This window comes from Protobothrops mucrosquamatus, unplaced genomic scaffold (genome assembly GCF_001527695.2).
Source record: "Protobothrops mucrosquamatus isolate PMUCROS unplaced genomic scaffold, P.Mucros_1.0 scaffold_109, whole genome shotgun sequence".
Lineage (NCBI taxonomy): Eukaryota > Metazoa > Chordata > Lepidosauria > Squamata > Viperidae > Protobothrops > Protobothrops mucrosquamatus.
In genome coordinates, this window is record NW_015386185.1 from 129,125 (window position 1) to 154,198 (window position 25,074).

Sequence of the window (25,074 nt, forward strand, 5' to 3'; positions counted from 1 at the left end):
AGGCCAAAACCCCCCCTTTCCTTAACATCCTGTAATAATTTTAATTTAATCCTTGGTTTTTTCCCTTGCCAAATGAATTTAAGTATAATTTGATTGAAATTTCAAAAAAATTCCTTTTCTAATCTAATTGGTATACATTGAAATAGGAATAATATTTTAGGTAATATGTTCATTTTAATTACGGCAATTCTACCCATGAAAGAAAGCTGAAGATTTGTCCAGGTGCCCAAGTCTGTTTTAATCTGATCAATTAATTTGTCATAATTGTCTCTTTTAATTGTTACACACCTAGCTGTTAAATGTATCCCTAAATATCTTATTTTCTTTGTGATCTGAATACCTAATTTATCAGCTAGTTCATTTTCCTGTGATCTTATCATATTCTTCAGAAGCATTTTGGTTTTTTCCTTATTTATCCTTAGGCCTGCCATTTCACAATATTCCCCCAATACTTCCATTAGCCTTATCCCTGATTGTAAAGGTTCTTCGAGTATGAAAACAAGATCGTCAGCAAAAGCTTGCAATTTAAAAATTTCTCTCTTAATCTCTAAACCTTTAATATACTCATCCTTCCGAATTATTCTATTTAGTACCTCCAGGGATAATATAAACAGTAGTGAAGATAATGGGCAACCTTGCCTTGTGCCTTTTTGAATTTGGAAGTTTTTAGTAGTTTCTCCGTTAATTATCACCTTAGCTACCTGTTTGGAATAAATTGCTTTGAACATATTTATGAAATTCTCCCCAAAATCCATGTATTCCAATTGATTAAACATAAAGTCCCATTTCACATTATCGAATGCCTTTTGTGCGTCAAGGAAGATTAGTCCCATTTGTTTCTCATTATGGACTTCATAATATTCCAATACGTCCAGTATAACCCTGACATTGTTTCTTATATGCCTTTTAGATAGAAAACCGTTTTGATCCGTATGTATAAATTTTACTAAAAATCTTTCAAGACGTTTAGCCATTATGGCCATGAAAATTTTATAGTCCGAATTTAATAATGAAATGGGCCTGTAATTTTTAATAAATGCCAAATCTGAATTGTCCTTGGGGATCAAAGCGATAGTTGCTTCTTCCCATGACATTGGAATCTTCGCATACTTCAAAACCTCGTTAAATAGGTCTACTAACACTGGACTTAGAGATTCTTGCATTATTTTATATATTTCTATTGGTAAACCATCCGGACCTGGGGCTTTATTGTTTTTTTGTTTCTTGATTGCCTCAGATAGTTCCAAAGGTGTTATCTCTTTATTTAACATATTTTTAATCTCCTCTGGAACTTTTGGTAGATCAGCTAGTTGCAAATATTTTAATATGTCATCCTTGTTTTTCCGTTCTACATCTTCATATAATTTCTTATAAAACTCATAGGCCACCATTTTCTTCCTTTCATTCTGATAAACCATCTCTCCTTTTTCATTGTATAGTTTATTAATCCTCTTTTTATCGTTATGTTTCTTTATCCTATATGCCAACCATCTACCTGGTTTATTGGCANCATCCTTGTTTTTCCGTTCTACATCTTCATATAATTTCTTATAAAACTCATAGGCCACCATTTTCTTCCTTTCATTCTGATAAACCATCTCTCCTTTTTCATTGTATAGTTTGTTAATCCTCTTTTTATCGTTATGTTTCTTTATCCTATATGCCAACCATCTACCTGGTTTATTGGCATTTTCAAAGAAATTTTGTTTGGTACGTTTTATTTGTTGCCCCAGTTCTTCCTTTTCAATAATATTTATCTTATGTTTAATTAGATCTATTTGTTGTTTCAGGTCACACCTTTGTGGTTCATTTTGTAAATTTTCCTCGGCTCTTCTAAGTTCTTCTTCAAGATTTCTTTGTCGCTGTATTTTAGTTTTGTTTTCCTTAGCCATATAAGCAATTGCGACACCTCTCATGTAGGCTTTGGCTGTGTCCCATAAATTTTGAGAATTTGTGTCTTCCTTTTTATTCATCTGGAAGAATAGACCCATTTGCTCTTCTAATTTCAGTTCAAATTCTTTATGGTTTAAAATTGCTCTTTTTAGAGTCCACCTCCTCGTTTTTTTTTTTGTCCTCTCCATTTGATTCTAATTGGATTGTGATCAGCCCACGAATTTGTATCAATTAAAACATCTTCCACTTCTGAATTTAGATCTGTTGACAACCACGCCATATCTATCCTGGACCATGAGAGGTGTCGGGTGGGCATGTACTTTCAAGGTAGCATATAACTCCCTTTGTTTTTTTGTCAGGCTTGATGTTAATTCTTTTTTTCTTCAAGTGACATAGAAACTGAAGATACAAGAGGTGCAGAAATTAGTGAGTTATTTTCTTTTTCTTAGATCTGCTTATTCTCACTCAGATAAGAAATCTCATAAAAAGTCACATTGGCAAGAGGGTCAGCCATATTTTTCAAATTATCAATAATGCTTGATCCAAAAAAGACCTGGGTGTTTATGGAACTGGGCAAATTCACAATCCAATAGTGGAAGATCAATCTTTGGGCTCCACGTTGAACAGTAGAGGAGGGAACCATTTTGGATCTTGAAAATGCATTATATCTCGGTGATCCTTGAGAGGTAGCTGACTGTGGACCAAACATTTCTTCTCCTCCTTCTTATCTCACCCTCCCAGTCTTGCTTCTAAGCATTTGATCAAGTTTTAAAAGCATGATTCAGCATTTTGACGGAAAGGTTATCAATACAAATAAAGCTTATATCCAGTGGGATAAAAAGCATCAAGAAATTATTTTACAAGTAACTAAGTTATGATATCTAGATCTGGCAAATATTCATGAATCTCTTTAGAGTCAGCTGGAAGACGAGCATGTTGAAGGTTAATGCAATTATAACAAATGGGGGTTGCTTTGCATTCCCTAGCATCTGGTCAGTTGCTCTGCTTCTTTCAAATGTTCTTAATTCCCTTGACAACATTAAATGAAATACCATGTCTGTCAAAGGAAAAAGAACTGATAAGAAGAAATGTTTCTTATTTGCAGATATCAAGTAGTTAAGAATTATCTAACAGAACATGAGGTCATAATTGATTCATTGGGTTAGGGAAAGGACAACCTCCCAACTGCAGTGAATCACTTTACTTTCTTATTTTTAGCCTTTTCCTTCTGCTGCTTTTATTCAGAAGAAAATATATTTGTGAGAAGATCCAAAATTATGCAGTTAGAATGTACTTACAGATTTACTGGTCCATTCTCAGATAAAGAAATGCTGTGTGTGTGTGTGCATATATGTTTAAAGGGTGGGGAAGGGAGATAATATTTCCACCGCAGATTAAAGCACAGCATCCTTTCCACCTGCTTCTCTAACAGAGGCCTTGAAACAGACACCCTCTACTTAACATATTACTGACAGGATGATGAGAAGGCTCCTGTCAGGCACAGGCCAGCTGGGTGTTAGAGACAAAATGCACAGCCCCAGCTGACTAGTTAGAGTAAGTCTGGAGAGGTACAATTACAGAGGCATATGACAAGCCTTCATGCCTGACTGACTTGAGAACCAATGACATGGCATTAAACAGCAATCCTTCCCATCCAGTGGTCACAAAACAGCAATAAGTCAACTGATGCACTGTTGTAAAATCATGATTTATTCCTTTGCTTTGAATACACAAGACTACAGCATGATGTTCTGGTAGAGTACCACAGCAGGTTCACTTGGGGCCCAAACTTCTCAGGCCTGTCTACAACAGGCATAAAATCAATGCTCTAGCAGTGCCTTTCTGAAAAAGCTTCTCACGCTAGTTTAAAGAGAGGGAAAATACACTGAATTCACACTCACAAATATTAAAGTTATGATATATAATATCATAGCTTTAAGAAGTACCACAGGCACAGGGTATGTACTTCTGTTATGTGAGATGACAACATAAAAACATTATAAAATAAATGTTTTGGAAATAAATATGCACATGACATGCATGCATTCATAGTTAAAATGCTACTATAAAGTAAGAAATGCAAATTCAGCAACAACCAGGAAGCTGATCAGAAGTGGAATTCTCTTAATTTTTTTAAGCGAAATCTGTTGCTTTCCACCAACACAACCCTCAGAGATCTCAGACATTCCCTCTATTTAACTGTTATGCGTAGCAAGCTTAATGCTTTATTATCACAATTCAGTGGCACAGGATTCCCAGATGTAAAGAATGTGGATTAAAGTACAGCAATTTTGCACTCCCACCTCCCTTCTTCTCCGCCCCCCCAAAAAAGGAAGAGAGAGAGCATGAATTATGGGTTTTGATCTTGGTCCTACTGCCCTTAGATAGTGAACCAAAACTGAGCTGATAACATGGAGGTGACATCATAAGTCAGTCTGCATGAACTGTCATAAACATTTGATATTAAGTTAACCTCCAAAGATAAAGGACAACTCCTTCAACAAAAGAAGGGAATTGATAACACTGTTATAGAAAAGTAGCCTGGTCTTACTTGGAAATAAAGGGGAAAATTAATTCTTTGGTAGAGATAATACACTCTCATTTAAATATGCAAGATCTATACCAAATATTAAAAAATAACTGACAGCTTTAGAATTCAGTGTGCAATTTTATATTCAAAATGGAATTTTCTGCTTTTGTCTTTTCTAAAAATTGAGAATAATTGCATTGAAATCTGATCCATAGTTTATCAGGAGAATGAAAAGATTTGGCTTTCTCTCCCAATCGGATCTTGGGTTATACGTGGGGTTGGAGATCAGGAAAAGAGAGTGCATTCTTCTTTTGCCCAGTGTATCTCTTGTTATCCTTCCAAGGCTAACAAGGTAAGGATCACTGTCAAGGAAAGTTCTCTGAGGTGGGATGGGATGGAGATCAATTCCATGAACTGGAGAATTGGCAGCTACACGCACCCTCTGCTTCTTTTGCTAAGCCTCCCATCCTCCTGCCAGGTCTGGGAGTAGAAGCAGAAGATGTGGGGAGAAATAGCTCTTTACCCATCAGACAAGATTTGTGGGACTGGAGATCCAGCAAATATAAAATTGAGCCCAGATGGGGGGGAAATGGAATCTTCTGCTGCGAAAAATAGAACTACCCAAACAACTATAGATAGAGGAGAATGGTGGCTCCTGCACTAGCCCACATGGACATACTGGAGCTGCACAGCTCCTAGCCCTGACAGAATTATCACCAAAATCATTGAGATATCACAGATTGTAAAGCAAGGTTTGTGTCAGGAAAGGAGAAAAATGGTCTTTATGGAACTGTTAAATAAAAAAGTAAGCAACCTTGACCGTGGGCTAAAAATGAGAGCATCCTCTGAAAATAGTTACAACAGCATCTGTTGGGAGTTAGTGGGGCATAAGAATGAACTTTCAGAGTATAAAGCTATTAGCTTATCTTAATGTAAGTTAAGAGTATAATTGTTAGACTGGACTGTTGACTACAAGGTGGTTACATTTGCAGGATCTTACTAGTTTAAGCTTTTAAACCTTGCTCCAGTGATCAAGGAAACAAAAAGGTTAAGACGCCTTCAAATTGAAACCATTATATTCATATAGTATTTTGAGGAACAAGAAAAGCATTTTGCCATTACATTTTCCAGATTTATTTAAGTTCCTAGACTAGTCCACACCAATACTGATCAAGTGCGAGCTTGCTTAGCTTATTTTCAAAGTCTGCCAGGTATTGCAAGTTACCTTATACATAATTAAGTTGCTGCATTGAACACACTAACAATTCTAGCAAAAACCTTGCAGAATGGCAGATGCTGTTTTGCATTTGATTCATTTTCAAATAAATACTTGCCATGCTAGCTGAAGAGAAGTAAAATGTCTCTTTCAACATCAACATTGTAATTTGTGGGGATTTTACTCTCCCTACTAACTGAGATCTTTATTTCCCTTTTCTTTAAAAAAAAATGGGGGAAGAGAAGTATGAAGAAGAGAAAGTGGTATCATTAGCCCTTCTAAGCAATTTATAAGAAGCAAGTTACAATAATGCATTTCTCTGATATGGCAGCTTGTTTGTATTGGAGGGGGGGGGAATCTAAGGATTTGTATTCCACAAATAAAAAGCCAACAAATCGTTCAAAAAGATTTTAAAATTAATTAAAATTAATGGTGTTTTTGTAATGGATTTATCTTCAAATGAGCATTAGTTTTGAAAACGTTAACACATCCACCTTAATGTTAAGGGAAGAATAGAGGCTTGCATGGTTAAAGTCTGGTATTAAAGTATTCAGTAAAGCAAAGGATTTGAAGGAGTTTAATTAATTTATTTATGGGCTTAAATTAAGCAGACACTATGCAGATACAAATGATGCCCACTGGCATGAAGGCAACATTATTTTCAACTTAATGGTGATGGATTTAGAGTTATAAAGGAAACCACAAGGGAAAAGCTGAAACAAACAGGACTATCAAAAGATTTAGGCATGGATAAGCACAGCACACCCTTTATCTCAGTTCCATCTGCAATGACATAAGAAAGCCATTTCAGCTTAGGCAGAGGCATAAAACTGGTGTAATAAAAAAAAGACTATTTGGAATAGTAAGTCATTATCAGTCTGAAGAGCTGCTCAAAATCAGAGTCATTACAGTACATCTTCCCCAAACACTACTAGATTTAGGATAGCAGCTATTATCATGGCCCTTTGATTCCTGTCTAGTAGGTCCGATGGAATAAGCCACAAGTGAATAATAAAGATCTTATAATAGCCCTTAAGAATTCTTTATAGGTTGGAAGGCATAGAAATCTAATTCTAGAGGGTTAAAGAACTCTCATCCCTGGGTAACAAAAAGTAATTAACCCACCTTAATGTATTTGAGTAAGCCTATATCAATCAGACTTTCGTGCTTCAAGAGTCAGATTAAAACGACATCTTTTAAAAAGAGTATGTAGATATTGTCTCTTAAGTATATAAGGGACATATTTAAATCTAGAGAGATATGCAAGCCTTTTTTGTGAGATGCTCAATATAGTCTACTTGAAAAGAGATGTGTGAAGTACTCACAGTGCTTAGCTTGCTGGAGGTAATAATGATGCGTCTCTCATGCAACATGCTGGCATAAAGTTGAAGCATGTTATTCACATCCACAGCAACAAAATATTCAGTAAGATTTCTCTGGTTAATGAAGAATAAAGTCTGTTAACACATTAATAAAGGCAACTGAATGATATATACATTTATTTCTGCCTAGTTAAAAGGGAAAATAATCTTTTTAAAGAAATGTATCTCTTTAATAAGCATTTAACTAAAATTTATCTATTATCATTTGCATATTTTGAAAACATGTTCAATAATCTTATATTTTCAGAAAGGAGCCTCTTGAATTGTTTGCTTTTGAGTTTACCATATATCTATAACTATTTAAAACTCCAATTATATATGTACATAGTAAATCCTAAGTAAATTAATTTTAGCTAAATTAGCTGCCTAAATGAAGATATAATCACACACCCATTGCAGCCCATACATATATACACATTATCCCAAAAATTCAACATTGTTACATTAATATTTAATTATGCAATTCATATAGGTGAATAGAGCCATATTAATGAGAGGGAGTTTAATCAATACGTATTCAGATTTCTAAAGATATTTATTAAATAAATATTGCAAATATAGTCAAAACATACACTTTCAGGAACAGTTGGTAATCCAGTTAAATCAGGAGTAATAAAGTAGGAATGCTAGTCAAGGAAAAGAATAAAAATACAAAATTATTATTCAAAAGGACAAAATCATTATAAAGTAATACCGTCTATATAAGCAACTAAATTTTATATCTGCTTTGAGAGGACATATTATTAGTAATCAGAAGCATCAGATAATTCAACCCATGCTGACGTAGCCATTAAAAAAAAATTCTACTGAAATAATGCAGTAATGTTTATTCTGCATACATACTAAGCAGATTTATGGCAGCATCAATGCAAAAGAGAATCAGAAAATAGCTTTGCATAGTAAATGTAAAATGAAATCACTTGAGATTTTTTTTAAAAAATATCCCTTTAGTTTCTCTGACATATACTACTATTCTAATCATTAACTAGTTTTATTGGAAAATGAATTAATGGAGATGTGCACTACAATAAAAACATATCCAGTTACTATTTTTTTACCTCTAGAGTGACACGAGTGGAACGTAAGGAAGGGTTATGTGATATTCCTCACAAAACCTAATTTTGTTTTGGGGATTATATTTACTGACTCTTACCATGTATAGTTTTGGGGATTATAGTTACTGCCCCTTACCATGTATGGTTCTCATTGTGAAACATTTATGAGCAGTTTTTAAAATAAGACGTGTTCTGCACAGTTGTTTAAAAGGAATGAGAGGTAACCAAATACAGTTAGGTTTTTACAAAGGAGTTTGAAAAAAAAGTTGTCCACATTCATTTGGGATATAATTAGTAGCCAGGAAATGATTCTTTTCTCTACTGTTTCTCACTCTGAAAAATCTTATAGTGACAAAATAGTTAATATAAAAGACATACAGGCTGTTTTCAACTTATGACCACAATTGGGTATCGGAATTTCTGTCAGAAGTCAGGCAAGCAAGGCATCACATGACCAGACTCAATTTTGCAACCATTTCTGCTATGGTCATTAAACAATTCATATGATTGTTAAGCAAATTCAGCTCCTCCAATTGATTTTGGTTGTCAGAAGCCAACTGGGAAGATGACAAATCACAACTGCTGTAAAGGGAGGTTGGTTGCCAACTGCCGGAATTATGATCATGTAACTGTGGGGGATAACATGATTGTCATCACTTTGAGGACCAGTCGTTACTTTTTCAGAGGCCATCATAACTTTGAACCAAAGTTAAACAAATAGTCATAAATCAAGAACTACCTACATTAACTATTTGTCATTGTGAGCTTTTTTAAAGTAGCTTTCAAGGCTTCTCAAAGAATATCCAAACTTATTCAAATAAATGTATACATTTGTTTTAATCAAAAAAGCAGAAAGCAAGCAAATGAAACTAGAAAAGAGGGGAAAATATCCTTTAAATACCCAAAATTAGAAAGGGGGAAGGTTAAAAAAATTAAGGTATATTTCACCACCGACAGAAATAAAGTATATTTTATGAATACTACAGAGGTAAAGGAGAAAAAGACCTATTATCTCTCCCCTTATGTTTGCAAGAAATAATTTATATTTATGGAATGATTGATATTGGATTACATGAGGTACTGAATGATATTGTACTTTTAACAAGACAATATGACAGGTTGGTACAAAAGCTGACTGAAGTAAGGTTTGATCAACGGAGAGTCCTGAATGCCACAGGTGTTTAACACAGAACTAAATTTTATTTCATTAGTTACAATTTCCGAATGTCCTACTTTTGTTCTAATGTTGGACGATGGGAAACCTTATTTCAAAATAGAAATGATTTTGATTGCCATGCAGCTTTACTTTCAATTTTACTGCACAGCACAATCTATATTCTAGTGTCTGTTTGCCTGCTTTTAAAAAAGTGCACCATGGTGCACAATTTTTTGAGCCAAAGCAACTCAAATGGGCTAACTTATAGAACGTTGGGACCCATTATTCCCATGGCAATGGAATTTGGGGAAGTTGTGGCTGATACAGTGCCTCCACACTGCCATGGCCAGATGGCTGTCATTTCCAATGCTCCCTGACAGCTTCCCACAAGTTAATAGGGAAGCCAACAGGAACTGTAAACTCAATCATGATTGTCCATAAGTCTTTATTTATGGGAAACTAACAGAGAATGTTTGTAATGAGGAAGCCAGAAGGGAAGGTTGCAAGTTCCCCGGACAAGTCTTCCCCACCTGCACAACTTCCCCAGCCCCTCAGCACTTGCATTGTGCAACCACTTGAGCATCCCCATGCATCTTTCCTGACCTACACTACATCCTTATGTGCTTTTCAGAACACTGGTTTTCATTAGCATTTGGGCAGAGGAAAATGGTAACAAACATCAGCTCTTGAAAAGCTCAGGAGGCTGATGTTTGCTAGTGTTTTCACCAGATTTGAGGTCTGTTCCTCCACCACACAGGATAATTTTCCTTCCCTGCACAGAGGGGAGGGGAAAACTTTGCTGTACACCAAGTTAACAGACCTCAAATTCTCCATCTCCTCCACTTGTAGCCTTCCTTGCCAATTCCCCATTGTCTTTCTGGGGAAGTTGACAGATAAGATTGCAAGTAGTAATCACATGATTGCAGGGTACTTAACAAACGGTTGTAAATGTGAACAGATTGCCAAGCCCCTGAAATGTGCTCACATGACTAGAGGCAACACAATCATTTACAACAGCTGGTGATTGTTTACATACCATAAAGCACCTGTTCTAAGGCTGCCATTAGGGCAAACTCATAAAATCATCGGTAATAAGTCGAGGACTATCTGTATGTTTAATCTGACCAATTTTGGCTTGTATCCTTGGGTTTTTGCATTTTGGATTATTTTCGATCGCAAAGACCTTTCCTGGGTTTTTTGGCAAGATGTAAATTAGAGAGATTTTATAATCACTGAAAAGCCAAACATTCAATCTGCTGAACAATTATCATGCAAATGACATGGAAATGTAATGAAGATGTGATGGGAAGACATTTTTCACATACTTTCAATAGGGCTATCTGTAAATATATTCAATGAAAATAATATAGTTTTGATTTCTAGGCTACTAAGTTCTCTCCTCTGAAATACACAAACAACTGAAATAGAGAAAAAACAGTCTCTGGAATTTTTTTAATAAGCAAAAGAGGTGTAAGAATAAACTATTGTCACTTTATTAAATATTAAGATCCTTTTAGTAGACAATTTGCGCATATAGTTCCAAATCTAATAATATATACTCTTGGAAAATATATTCAAGTAGATTGCCTCCTTTAGACAGTCACAACATAGTAATTTCTCAGAGGGCATTTATAAATTTCTTGCGATCAATAGACAACATTTAGCAAGCAATTTTTTAAAATAGTGAGCATTTTGCACTCACTATTAATATATATTAATATTGAGTTTTCAGAATGTGCTCACTGGAAAACACCTTGTTATTTTTCCAATAGGATCAGTCAATTCATTTTTTGAAACAAGGCTTATTTGGCTTTTTAAAATGTGTTCCTTTCTAAATGAATTTGTCTCTTCTTTTCGACACAGGACTATTTCATCCTTTTATGCTTTTCCTTTCAAATGATATAGGATTTTATTTTTGTTTTGCAGAAGAAAGAGTAATAGGATTGCCAAAGAAGGAAATGTTGTTAAAACAACAAATGGTAAAAAAAACCCTAAGATACACATTATAATTATTGGTAAGTACTGTAAGTACTTATTGTAAATAGGCTTGTAACTATAAAATGTTTCTGGAAAGGGCCTTTTAAAATCTTCTTAAAGGAAGCCGCTTCTTTATTAATAAATGATTGATTATATTCACTGCTGTTAAGTTTAAATTTGCAATAAACAATTGTTGCTCTCCCAATCTTCTAGTATCTCAATGATTGTATTTATCAATTGGGGGGGGGGGAAATCAGTGGGACCAAAAACCACATGACAGCAAGATTAGATTTTAAAGAGAATGAGAATTCTAAAGGCAGATTTTTTTGTTTGTATCGTCAATGTGCCTATTTGCAATCTTCAATATAGGTTTATGTGCCTTCTATCTCAAAATAGCAGGAAACCAATTTTCAACCATTATGATGAGGAGTTTCAGGGGCTGAAAAAATGAAGAAAAGGGAGCTGCAAATGCGGTTCTTACACTGTAGGTTGTCCATCTCGGTGTTAAATCAATTTTTTAAAAATATTTTATCCACTTTTTTTTCCTTCAAAGAATTCAAAAAAGGAAATGATTATGAGTTTTATCTGCAATAATAAAATATTGTTATCCTGAATCGCTTCTGGGAGAAGGCTTCTAAACAAACATCTGATTTTATACTAATTCATCTAGTAAACTCGTTGGCTGCAATAAATTTCAATTTCAAAATATTTTATTAAAAAACTCCCAATGTCAATGTGTTAGCCAAGAAAAGATTTCATCTTTGCATTCAGAGTCCTAGAGAAAGTGACAAAAAAAATAAAATATATTTATGGAGGACCAAATTACTTTATTCTGGACTTATTACAGTTAAAGATAGCATCCCAAGTACCTTTCAAAGTATTTTTATCATTTAATAACTACTATAACTTTGCACATAGTAATCTCTTATTGAAGAATTTGTATACCCATATGTGTACAAACTATAATCACTGACCTATCTTTAAATGTATGGAATTCACTATGCAAAAAGTAATAACCAGTAACATGTGTTGTGTGCTTGTGTATAAAAAAAAGCAATAAAATCATAGGTATTTGTTAAAATTAAAGGAAATGTAAAGAGGAAACAGCACATTTAAAAGAGACACCAATTCCCTGATTCAAAAATACTGTATTTTTGGTATCAGAGTATTTCCTAAAACTAAAATAGGTTAAAGAAGTATAATGGCACACTTACTAGATTAGTATTATTTATATGGCCAATGTCAACATTTGGACCTTTGCCCTGGATCCCAAAATTAGAGGTAATGCTGTAATACATAGCCACAATTCAACCAAATAAGTTGGTTTTAATTTATTCAGAAGTGTCCTTTTAAAAGAACTATAAAAGTGATTGTAAACAGTTTCTATTTCATCAGAATCAGTTAGCAAAACTGCATTGAATGTATCTTATTTCCTGCACAATTGGCATCTCTTGTAGATCTTTTAGAGATATCTAAGAGTTTGGGATTCAAAATAAAACTGGAAAAACGTGAGCCATTTACTGAGTAATTAGCATCTACTCCTCCAAGATTATATGGGAGAATAAGCACAATGGAACACTCCACAATAACAATCAATATATTTACTCATATCTATAAAAAGTCATATCTATAAAAAGTATTTTATAGGAAAACCAAATTCACCACTCTTTACAGGGTGGATCTATTTTATGATCGAGCTGGGACTTATCTTTAATATTTTAATTACAATTCAACTTTCTATAGTAAAAGCTATACTTACCAAATTTAAGCTGATAGGAGTATTTGCCTCTGGCACAGAATGGTTAAACCATGTTTCTAATAAATCATTCAAGTCAGCTTCCTATGCAAAATAAGATTTTTTTTCAAAAATTTATTCAATAGACATAAAAACTTCATTTACATTCACTGTATATCAAAAGCAAAAATAAGTACAATCACTTTCTATGCAAACAGAAACCATCTCATTTTTCCCTCTTTATTCTCAAGTGGACACATGAAAAACTCCACGGTTAATTGGCAAAATACTGCAGTCTTTCCATGTGTTAATCAAAGCTTTATGGATTATGATTGTATTTATGATAAAGCATATTCCTATATGAACATGCAAAGAAAAACATTTTATAAAGTAATGTATAAAAATATAAAACAAATATTGGTACAATCTGCAACAAAAATAACCAAATGAACAGTACAAAAAAAGAGTAATAATACAGGTGGAAAGGGCAAACAAGCCGTATAAAAACCAAGCCAAAATAAAATAAAATATGTATAGCACATGCCCAATTTTTTTATTTCTAGGACAAAGCTTTCTAAGGCAGTACAAAATCAATGAAAACTATAAAATATAATGAGCTCTCTATGTGCCTAATTTAAAAGCTTTTAGCCCACCACTATAATCTAGATAAAGCAGAAATGAAATGAAAATATTATCTGTTATTAAATATCAAGTCCATAGTCTCACTTTAAAAAACAGCTTTTCTACAAATTACTATAGGGCCCAACATGTCCCTTTTGATAGGTAATTCAACAAATATCAATATATTCCTGAATGATGGTCATCAATCTAAAACAATTTGATAATGGCCCTAGGATTAGAGTTTCTAAAGCTGATCGTAGTATTCAAAGTAGGTTCATATTTCCAAAAATTATCCCAAGCTATCTAAATTATTTTAAAAAGTGTAGCCCTTCCAGGAATTGATTCTATATCCAAAGCCATTTTAGAAAGAGCGCTATATAAGCTAATTCAAATACAGCCAAATATGAGTAACTAGGAAAATTCAGTCTTTATGGATATTGGTAACTTATGGGATATGAAATGTTCAGAATTATTATAGGTTTTGTACTAGTGTGAAATCCAGTTAATTTTATTTTAAGCACCTTGATTTGTGATATTGAAATATACTGTATCTAGAAACTGAAGAATGGGAATCATTGAAAACTTCTATAGATGTCAAATCTTGCCTATCAATATTGAGATGTGTTCTATGTCAGAATGAAACAGGAAAATCATGGAATCTCACACTCAAATCCCAACTTTAAACAAGTGTTACATTTTCACAATGTGAGATTCAAATCCATATTCATATTATCCATGTATGTATGTATGTATGTATGTATGTATGTATGTATGTATGTATGTATGTCCTATTATGTTATTTTACAATTTCTGCAACCATAGCTATAGTTCAGATTGATTACTAAAGGTAACGAGGAATAGGCAATGTTATCACTAGAACATAGTATATCAGAATTGGAAGGGACATTGGAGGTCTTCTAGTCCAACCCCCTGCTCAGGCAGAAAACCCTATACCATTTCAGACAAATGACTTCCAGTCTCTTCTTAAAAGCCTCCAGTGATGGAGCACCCAAACTTCTGAAGTCTTGATTTCTATCTTTACAGTTCATCTATTTCCAGTTTCACAAATAACTGGTTTCTTCTCAATAACACAATATGTCTTATAGTAGGTCAAACTAAGCATAAACAAATGACAATCACTGAATAACATTATCTCTATCAATATAAATTGTGGCACTTTCTTGCATTTCTTTAGCAAATTTATTTAATATTTTGTAGCAAAGTATTAAAAATGTCCACACTCAAGTTATATTCTAGGTTTTAATCCTGATGTATAATTTCTAGGATAGAAATGTCATTTAATTTCTCTACTTAAAATGCTTTTAAATTATTAAAATATTTATTTTAAAGAAAAGTAATAAAACAGTAGCCTAAAATATATGTAATTCTTGATTTCTTTTTTTAAAAAAAGAGGGACTACTACATTAATATCATTTATGATTAGCAATTCTTCACAACATCATTTCTATTTAATAACAACAAAATTACCTGTTCTTTAGCTAAATATTCTGCCAGTGTATTTAAAAGTTTGTAGTACATCTCAAACCATGGCAAATAGCTGAAAAGAGAAACGAAACAGCTTTAAGAAATGGAAGCATTATTTTAAAACGGTTTTCACTGTAATGCGCTTTTTGAAAAACCTTAAGCAAGTTTGACAGTACAGAAGTGGAAAATTCACAAGAAAATATGACTTTGGAAATATTTCAAACCACAAAGAAAGAAGCAATGTTAAAAAATACTCTGCCTAAAATTCAAGTTTTGATTAAGCAACTTCTCTCTGTGGGAAAGTAACAGTTCTTATCTACCTATCTTACATGACATTGACACAGAGTTAATGCACCGGGAACTATTGGCAGGAGAAAATTAACATCCAGACCTTATGTAAGGCTATCATATTCCTAAAACAGTCAGAAAAGTTTAAGAATTCAGAGTAATTTCCTTCTATGTCATTTTTCAAATATTCTGATATTTAGTGGAAAGGATTTTTTAATGAAATATATTTTACAAATAAACAGTATCAGCAAACAGTCAAAGATAAATATCTACAAACAAGTCAAATATGATGCTACTAGCACTCATTTAATCCACCTATTCTCCCTTTTAACCCCATCAGTCAGGGTTCTAGAATAGGACATGCTTTCTGAACACTGTGGATTTTTCTGTATATGTCCAGTGACAATAAATCTAAGACTGTAATTTCAATGGAAACCTGAGGTTTTTAACCATTAAAAAAAACCTAAGCTTTTAAGTGAATACTTATGAAAAATAATGGCTAAAACTATTATAATGTACTTTCTATATTTTCATCCACACATTTATGGCAATATCTTCATATATAAGATCAGGATGATCGTGCATGCACCAATTATATACATTCAAGGAACCCTGCAATACATAGTTACACTAGGGGCAAATGCATACTTCCTCTGTTACTTATTCCTCGTATAAATTACCATAATGTCCAACAACACTTCTGGAAGCCTCCTCAGTCAGATATTTGGTCATACTTCCTCTCCTCATTTCCCCCAACTACATGAATAACTTTTGTACTGTGGCCTTTCCATCCATTCAGCTATATAAACATACACACAAATCCTTTCTGAAAATCTGGTTTTGCAAGGCCTGGACTATTCTCTAGAATGGGATGGGTTGAGGCACTTATATGATAACTCATCAACGCTGCTGCCTGAGTTCTGCGGCCACTTACAGTCACACGCCATGTGCGCATCATGCTGGTGCCGCCGTTCGGGACAGGAGGTCGTGTGACTCGGCGCGAGCGGCAGCACTAGCACGATTGGCGCGATGAGCCACACAGCCTCCTGCCGTGAGTGGTGGCACTGGCACAATTGACGCAATGAGCCACGTGGCTCCACCCCCCCACCTTCGCCCTAGCTTGATTTTTATGAGTGTGCCTTGCCCCCAAACTAGGGCTTATATTGGGGGTAGGACTTATATTAGATGCACGTGTAAAAATCAAGCTAGGGCTATTTTCAGGATAGGACTTATTTTTGGGGAAACATGGTATTGAATCTAGAGAAATATTTACTTTAGCAATAATCACACAAAAGCTAACTCACAAAACTGGCTCACATGGTATGTAGAAATTTCAGCAGGTCAGCAAAAGTTTCAACAAATTTGCTGCCTGCTATAAAAAAACCCAAAAGTTGGAAATAGCATCTGCAAAATCAATCATGGATGTGGCCCTGTATTGTTTTTAAATTCATTAGATCCTACCCAATGTAGTCCTTACCTGTCATATAAACAACAACACCAAATATTTCATCACTAATTAAAAACATATTTAACATACTCTTTTAATCCGGTGAGCTACCAGCCAGGCAGGCATTCGAGCCTTCATTCAAAGACAGTCTTCAGCTTTGTTGCACAAGGTCGATTTCCAGCTCTCTTGCACTTCTACTACAATTCTGATAAAGCTTTTATATTCACAAGTCAAAGGTTAAATAAAGGAAAGGAAATGTTTTCTGTCAAACAGTCAGGCAACCACTAACAGTCCTGAACTATCAGCAGGAATCTCAACTTCTAGTATTCAAATAAAACTAAGGAAACCGCCTTTCCGTAGCTAAATATCTTAATGTCTGGGGGCTACTTTCTGTCTGGAAAATTGACACAAAATGTGTAAAATTGAAACATTCTGTTTCTGATGGATTTGCTTGAAGTGGAGGATGGGGTGGGGAAACTTCAAATAGACTAAGATAAAGAACTATAGTACAAAGACTTCCCAAATAAACCAGTTTACCATATTTTAAAAAACTCATTTAGAAATCTAAGGGATTATGATAATAAATTTTCATTAATCATATTCTAGGCTGAACATTTAAATGATGACATAGGAATTTCTCAGAATGCAATAAGTTTAACAAAGAACTAATTATACCAGTTAAATTATTTTGAGCACCATATTAGAACTATTGGGGGCAGCACAGGGGCTCAGTGGTTAAGATGCTGGGCTTCTTGGCTGGAAAGCTGGCAGCCAAGGTTCAAGACTCAAGCTCCACGTGATGGTGTGAGTTCCTGTCCTTGCCCCAGCTCCTGCCAATCTAGCAGCTGGAACACCTACAAATGCAAGTAGATAAATAGGCACCACTTTGGTGGGAAAGCGCTCTGTGATATCCTGCTGGCAACATGACTGCAGAAATGTCTTCAGACAGTGCTGGCTTAATGGCCTTGAAATGGAGATGAGCACTGCCCCCTATAGTCGGCAACGACTAGCAGAGTAAAATCTGCAGGGACTCCTTTATCTTTATTTTTTGCCAGAAACCAGAAGTAAAAAAAATGCTGAAAATTGTGGTCATGTGACTATAGGACACTGAAAATTGTTATAATTTTATTTATTTTTATTTATTTATTTATCCCTCCTTTATTACTTTTACAAATAACTCAAGGTGGCAAACATATCCAACATACCGTCCTCCTCCTATTTTCCCCCACAACAACAACTCTGTGAGGTGGGTTTGGCTGATAGTGACCAGCCAAGGTTGCCCAGCTGGCTTTCATGTCTAAGGAGGGACTAGAACTCACAGTCTCCTGGTTTCTAGCCTGCTGCCTTAAAACACTGGACCAAATTGGTGCTCTGCAAATGCAGTCATGAGACTGCGGCTATCAGAACTTCGAAACTGGGTCAAAAGTAGCTCTGGCAAGATATGTTATAGCTTTGAATGGCTGACCAGCCATAAGTTAAGAACGCCCTATATTAAAAAGCAAAGCTTGATATATCCTTTTTATGCTGAATATTGAAAGACATGAAATAAAAGGTCTTGTGGAAGCCCTGACAATGTTAGAAAAGTTGGCTGAGAATTTGCACGGAAAAAATAGAGAAATTTCAAATGAAATAATAAAAAAATTACATAGAGCTCACAAGAAATTCCATCAATCTTTTTCAGAGTACCAATTTTCTGTTCGTTTGTAGTATCATTTAGTTTTAGTAACTAGAATGAGGAACAATTACTTTCACCTAAAAAGGAAGCATAGATGTTGTTTGAAATTTTTCATCATCCAACTCCATTTTCTCCCCGTTCTTATAACATGTACAGTCATTTCCCTCAATAAGTCAATGAACGGGTATAATGAATCATTTGTTTAACTAAGTTCTCTTTATCTAATTTTCTAGTATTAGTTTTGGAACTTGTATGGAGAACAAATCACATTTTACATAATATTTATGCAGAAATATTGAAAATTCAATAGAGTTCATTAACTTTTAAGCACCATTGTAGTAAAGCAAATTGAGAATTGTGATATTGCTAATTTATAAATGTCTTTGCAACTAGCAGCCAGGAAAAATAATAAAATCATAACTTGATAATATATTGTGATTACAGGCAGTCCTCGGCTTACACCCACTTGCTTATCCACCTTGCTGCTGGTGGTCTTCTTCTCTTTCCTAACGTTATAGACTTCTCCAGAGAGCCCTTATATGGCCTTTTAAATAGAAATAGGAAAAAAACAAAATAAAAAAGATAAATCCCAAACTTTCAGGGATTATACCAGAGAAGGGAATATAAAATAAGGTGATTCTACCGTCTAGCCAAAAAATGTAAAAATGATTTGAAATGACTTTTACATCCAATAGCTTGCACATCTTACAAAAGTAAGGTTCTACATTTAAGCAAGAAAAACCAAATGCATGGGTATAGAATAGGTGGTAATTGGCTCAATAGTAGTAACTACGAGAGAGATCTTGGAGTCCTAATGGGCAATCACTTAAATACGAATCAGCAGCTGCCAAAAAAGCCAACACATTCCTAGGCTACATTAATAGAAGGATTGAATCAAGATCACATGAAGTGTTCACTTTTTAATGCTTTGGTAAGACAACACTTGGAATATTGCATACAGTTTTGGTCATCACAATTTAAAAAGATGTTGATACTCTAGAAAGAGAAGAGCAACAAAAATTATTAGGAGACTAGAGGCTAAAATATATGAAAAATGCTTGCAGGAATTGGGTATGTCTAGTTCAGGGATAGGCAACCTTGGCTCTTTTATGAGTCGTGCACTTCAACTCCCAGAATTCCTGAACCAGCATGGCTGGCTCAGGAATTCTGGGAGTTGAAGTCTATGATTCATAAGAGAGCCAAGGTTGCCTACCCCTGGTCTAGTTCAATGAAAAGAAGGACTAGTGGGTGTGTGACATGATAGCAGTGTTCCAATATCTAAGGGGCTGCCACAAAAAAGAGAGGGTCAACCTGTTTTCCAAAGCACCTGAAGACAGGACAAGAAGCAATAAATGGAAACTAACCAAGGAGAGAAGCAATCTAGAACTAAGGAGAATTTTTCTGACAGTTAGATCAATTAATCAGTGGAATGATTTGCTTCCAGAAATTATGGGTGCTCCAACACTGGAGGTTTTTAAGAAGAGATTGGACAACCATTTGTCTGAAACGTTATAGGATTTCCTGCTTGACCAGGGGGTTGGACTAGAAGACGTCCAAGGTCCCTTCCAACTCTGTTATTCTGATATTCTATTAACTACATGTTGCTGATCATTATAGAATTAGCATGGGAAATGTTGAGGTTTGTTAATTCAGTGCAAGGTGGTAAGAAAGAATTTGCCAAAACACCATTACTAGAAATCTGAGATATGGTGTCTCTGTACCTGTTCCCTGAAAGCAAGCAAACAAGGAAAATAATTTCTAATTATTTTTTTTACTGAAGCAGTAAATAACCTATTTCTGAAATACATGAAAGCTATAATTGATGGCACAGTTATTGGAGACGGAGGAATCTATTGAGTAGAAGGACTGCAAGTAATTCATAGGAACATGTCAGATGCTATCTAGCTATACATACAGCACTGATACCAAATGTTGTAGAAACTAGGTTTCTGAGGATTTCCCTATACATATATTCTTGGCATTGCCCTACAATCTTCACCTATAAGAAAGAGTAATAGTAGATATTAACATAATAAATTAAGCTCTAGGGGGGAAATGGAATAATTTAATGGTGATTAGATTATTTGGATTAATGTACTATTTAAACTCTCCAGCTAAATTTATAAAATGTAACTATATCTTGGAAAGAAAAAGATCATACCCCATCATACCATTTAGACAATTTTCCTATATAAAAATTATCCCTATATGAGCCAGTTGCTCCTATTTTTTTATAAATACACCTGGTTAGTTACCCAGATTATACTTTCTAAGCATGTCTGATTGTTGTTGTTTTTTCCCTAGATCTGCCCTCTATTTCTGACATCTTTACGGCTCAAACCCACTGAGCTAGCATGCTCCCTTCCTTTGTAATTATATGTTATATTTGTTAGCTTCCATACAGTGCTATTATATTTGTTAGTTTCCATACAGTGCTGTTTTAACTGTCCAAGTTAAGATTCAATTGCTTTTCTTGTTTATCTGTGAGACAGACTGCTCCATAATTTGTTCTAAACTGCTAACATAGGTATCTCGGTTTTGTTTTAAAATGGCTGAATGTTACTTTCATTTGGTTTTAATTAGCAACTTATTGTGGATCTGTCTTAGAGCAAGTTGATGAGATCATATTCACTATAAAAACTATGCAGTTGTAATAACATTTTAATCACTTTAGCCTATAGTGTTTTGTTGTTTATAGCATTTTTGATACTATTAAGTATTCACTTAATTCTACTATAACAAACATACTAGCAAATGAATCACTTGCTCACAAAACAGTACTACTGCTTCAGTTACTATATTGTTCCTCTTGAACAGCAGTGCTGAGCCTTCTTAGGGAAACCTAGGCCTGCTCTCTCAATGGCCTAGAACAGATTTTCATATGAACCAGTTTAAACGTCCATCTCAAAATCGTAAGGTTTTCTTTAAATACCTTTTTCTTGCCACAAAATCTAATATTTGTCAGTCTTAATAAACAGTAATGCTTCTCCACATTTTGTGGAGAAATGGCTGGCTCAGGAATTCTGGGAGTTGAAGTCCACGAGTCATAAAAGAGCCAAGGTTGCCTACCCCTGGGTTAGAGTTATCTTATAAATAAAAGATTTTCCTTTTTTTTTCAGAGTGTTTGATATCAAATTCTAGTTAGCAAAATGTTGTTCAAGATCATCCAGAGCCCTACATGAGAAGGAAAATCCCAGATATTCAAGCAAGTTTCAGAAAGATAACACAGCTGATAATTGAAAGTGCTCCAAAATATTGAAAATAAGTCAATATGTACTTCAGCGATCATAGGCCTTTGAGTGTTTTGACCATATTAATATCTCCTTGGGGGGGAAAAAGAAACCCCAGAAAATCTCATTGTCCTTATGTGAAAGCTATACAGAACATAAAGTCCAGATTCAACAAGGTGAAACAGACTGGCTCCAGGTCAAGAGAAGAAAAACAGACAAAGCTATACTTTTGCTTCATTCACAGAGATATAAATAAATATTGAACATATACTATATATGTAATATACTATTACCAGTGCTTTTTTTTTTCAAAAAAAAAAAAAGGTGCCGGAACTCACACACATCATACAACCCACCATGCCTATCCTACAAGGTTCCATCCAAAAAAGGTGCCAGAACTCTGTTCTGGGCGTTCTATGAGAAAAAAAGCCCTGACTATTACATTATGTGTTGAATATATATTGAATGAAGCTGGACTGGAATAATACGAGCACAGATTTAAAATTTGAGGAAAAAAAGATTAATAACTTTGTATGTCACTAATCTGACATGTCAATATGTGAATAATCTGCATACTCTGCTAATGAAATCAAAGACACAGTAATAAAAATGGGGATATGATGAAATATTAGGAATAAACTAGTTTAATATTAACAACAAATACATAGATCTTCTGTCTTTTAGGAAACAGTAAAGAGTCCAGCAGTAAAGCTTTGGAAAGGATGTTCAAATGCTTTTCAACCGGTGGTACTTTGGCACCTGGCAGGTGGTATGCAACCATCCTAGACAAGTGCAGCAGGGGAGGGGAATGAGATGAAGCGGCGGCAGCACTGCACAAGCCTGAGGGAGAGATAGCTGGAGCTGCAGGGCTGTTGGGGCTCAGCAGAAGCCCCAGGATTGACACAGGGCTCCAGCTGATTGGCGCTTCCGGAAGCAGCGCATAGCTGGAGGTGGACCAAAGGGAAAAGGAGGACGGGGGGGGAGAGGAGAGTATATAAAAAGTGATTTGGGCAGGAAAGGAAGAGGGGGGGGAAAGGCAAGAGAAGGGGATGGAGAAAGAGAGATGGAGAAGCACAGCCTTGAGGAGGAATCAGCTGGAGGTGCATCGCAGAGAAAAAAGGAGGCGGGGGGGGAGAAAGGAGAGGATATATAAAAAGAGGTGGTTTTGGTGGGAGAGGGGAAAAAAGACAACAGGGAAAGAGAAGGGGACTGAGAAGAAGTTGGAAGGAGAGCCACACAGGCAGGGACGAAGAAGAGACAGGGGACAAGAAACTGAAAGGAGAGCCCAGCAGGCAGGGAGGAAAAAGACACAGAGGACAAGAAACTGGAAGGAGAGCCCAGCAGGCAGGGAGAAAAAAGAGATAGGGGAGAAGAAACTGTGGAAGGAGAGCCCAGCAGACAGGGAGGAAAAAGAGAGAGGAGAGGGAGAGAGGAAGAAGGGCAGTGTATGCATATTAATAAATATGGATAAAGGGTGCATATTAATAAATATGGATAAATTCATCATACATTTGTCAGTGCAAACGGAAAGTGATTCAGTAAAGGAACTGCCACTGAAGAAATTAAAACTAGTACTTTTTTCCCTTTTTTATGGTTTGCAACATTTTATTAGATTATAGAATAAAATACAAAAATACAAAAGCAAATGGTAGGACACAATGGGGAGGAAAAAGGGGGAAAAGTGAGGGGAGAAGGGGAAAAGAAAAGGCATTGACTTCCGACTTCCTCTCTTGCAGTAGAATGAAGCATTAACATCGAACCTCAACTTTTTACTTTTCCATAATAGTATAAACTAGACGTTTCTATAACAAATCAATCTAATCAGTAAAACCCAAAATCCACCCCCTTTTTTTTAAGTCATCAAGTTTTTAATACCTTGCTAAGCGCTGGTACTCAAATATTGTCATGTTGTAAAAGCAGTATAATCTGTGAAAAGGTTGAAAAGTCCTGCTGTAATGTATCTATACCCACAAAATTTAAAATGACTGAAAAATGGTTGGATTTTTGAGAACCAGAAGAGAAAGAATGTTGATATTTCAACTCTCTGGATAACCAGGAAAAAGGATCATAGAACAAATCAATCCAAGATTTTCACTCGTGGCATGAATGAACAGGCTCAAATGCAAAGATCTAGATCCCTTAAGAACTTCATAATGTTAGGAAAAACTAAAGAAAAAATAGCCAGTAGTAAACTAGGAATAATTATATTGAAAACCAAATGGCCAAGATGAATACAGATCTCCTTGCAGAGAATCTATCTACACAGTAGCTAAGACAGACCAATTTGAAGAGATTAAGCAATCATTTCTGCATTCTGAATTTTTAAAAAGTATTTTAATAGTAACATGATCTGATGTACTTGAAATGGACATCTTAAAAATAATAAAAATGCAAAACAAAAAATGTATTCCTAGTTTTAAAGTTGTCACACACATACCACACACACACACACACACACACACATATACTGTAAATATGGTAAGAGGAATGGGTGGAGAATGAGATTAACTATGTTAAGTCAAAATGTCAATTCAGCAATTTTGTTAAATGAAGATTAATCATGACTAATTTTAATAATGATTAATGTTAACAAATCCATTTTAAAAGGGATTTATTGCAATTAAGATTAATAACACTTAATCCAGATTCAAATAAGATAATTTGGTCTACTGAAATTAATTTATATTTTCTGGGTTTCTATGTAAACTGACTCACAGGTACCCTTCAGCTTCTACACACACGGAATCTGTGATATTGTTTGCTCAGAAACTAGCATTCAAAAATGTTAATATTTATAGAAATTTTCTTGCAAACATGTATTTATGAGGAGAAAATACAAGAGAAGCAAAATCACATCAAATGTAGAGCAAAGTTATTTTATATGTTATAAAAACTTGCATGGAGGAATAAATGCATATTTTCTTACAATTTTAATATATAAATATATATAATATATAAGACGATGCAGAATTCTGAATGCAACAGACACTAAATTAACATGACAATAAAACTACCTGCACCTTCTTAAGCTCTGGCTGATTAGTGTGGGAAGCAGCTTTGCTTGTACTTTGCATAGGAAATATTTCTACACAATACTAATAGATTTTCAGATCCAAATTTAAAGGGAAAAACTCCCACAATCAAATTATTGTTCCAATGACAACCTTAGTGTTAATCCCTGGATAAATTGGGCGGGGGGGGGACAGGAACCTTGCAAAGTATTATCTGTTCATAGACAAGGAAACAAACTAGGTCAAGTGGTAAAAAATCAATTAGCTGAATAAAAAGTTGTCAATTGAATTAATATTCAGGGCAGATGAAAATAACCCCGTCAGATATTGGCTTCCTGAAGTATTACATGGATTACACACATATCACTTATTA

At 34.8% G+C, this 25,074-nt stretch overlaps 1 protein-coding gene across 1 annotated transcript in view; it reads right to left on the reverse strand.

Annotated features, from left to right (window-relative positions):
- The window catches only part of DENND1B (DENN domain containing 1B), a 192,107-nt gene that overhangs the window by 98,236 nt on the left and 68,797 nt on the right, over positions 1 to 25,074 (reverse strand). The window contains 6 exon segments of the mRNA XM_029284173.1: positions 6,965 to 7,075; positions 7,594 to 7,647; positions 10,935 to 10,985; positions 11,868 to 11,875; positions 12,965 to 13,049; positions 15,054 to 15,123. Of these exon segments, the coding sequence (XP_029140006.1) occupies positions 6,965 to 7,075; positions 7,594 to 7,647; positions 10,935 to 10,985; positions 11,868 to 11,875; positions 12,965 to 13,049; positions 15,054 to 15,123 (379 nt within the window).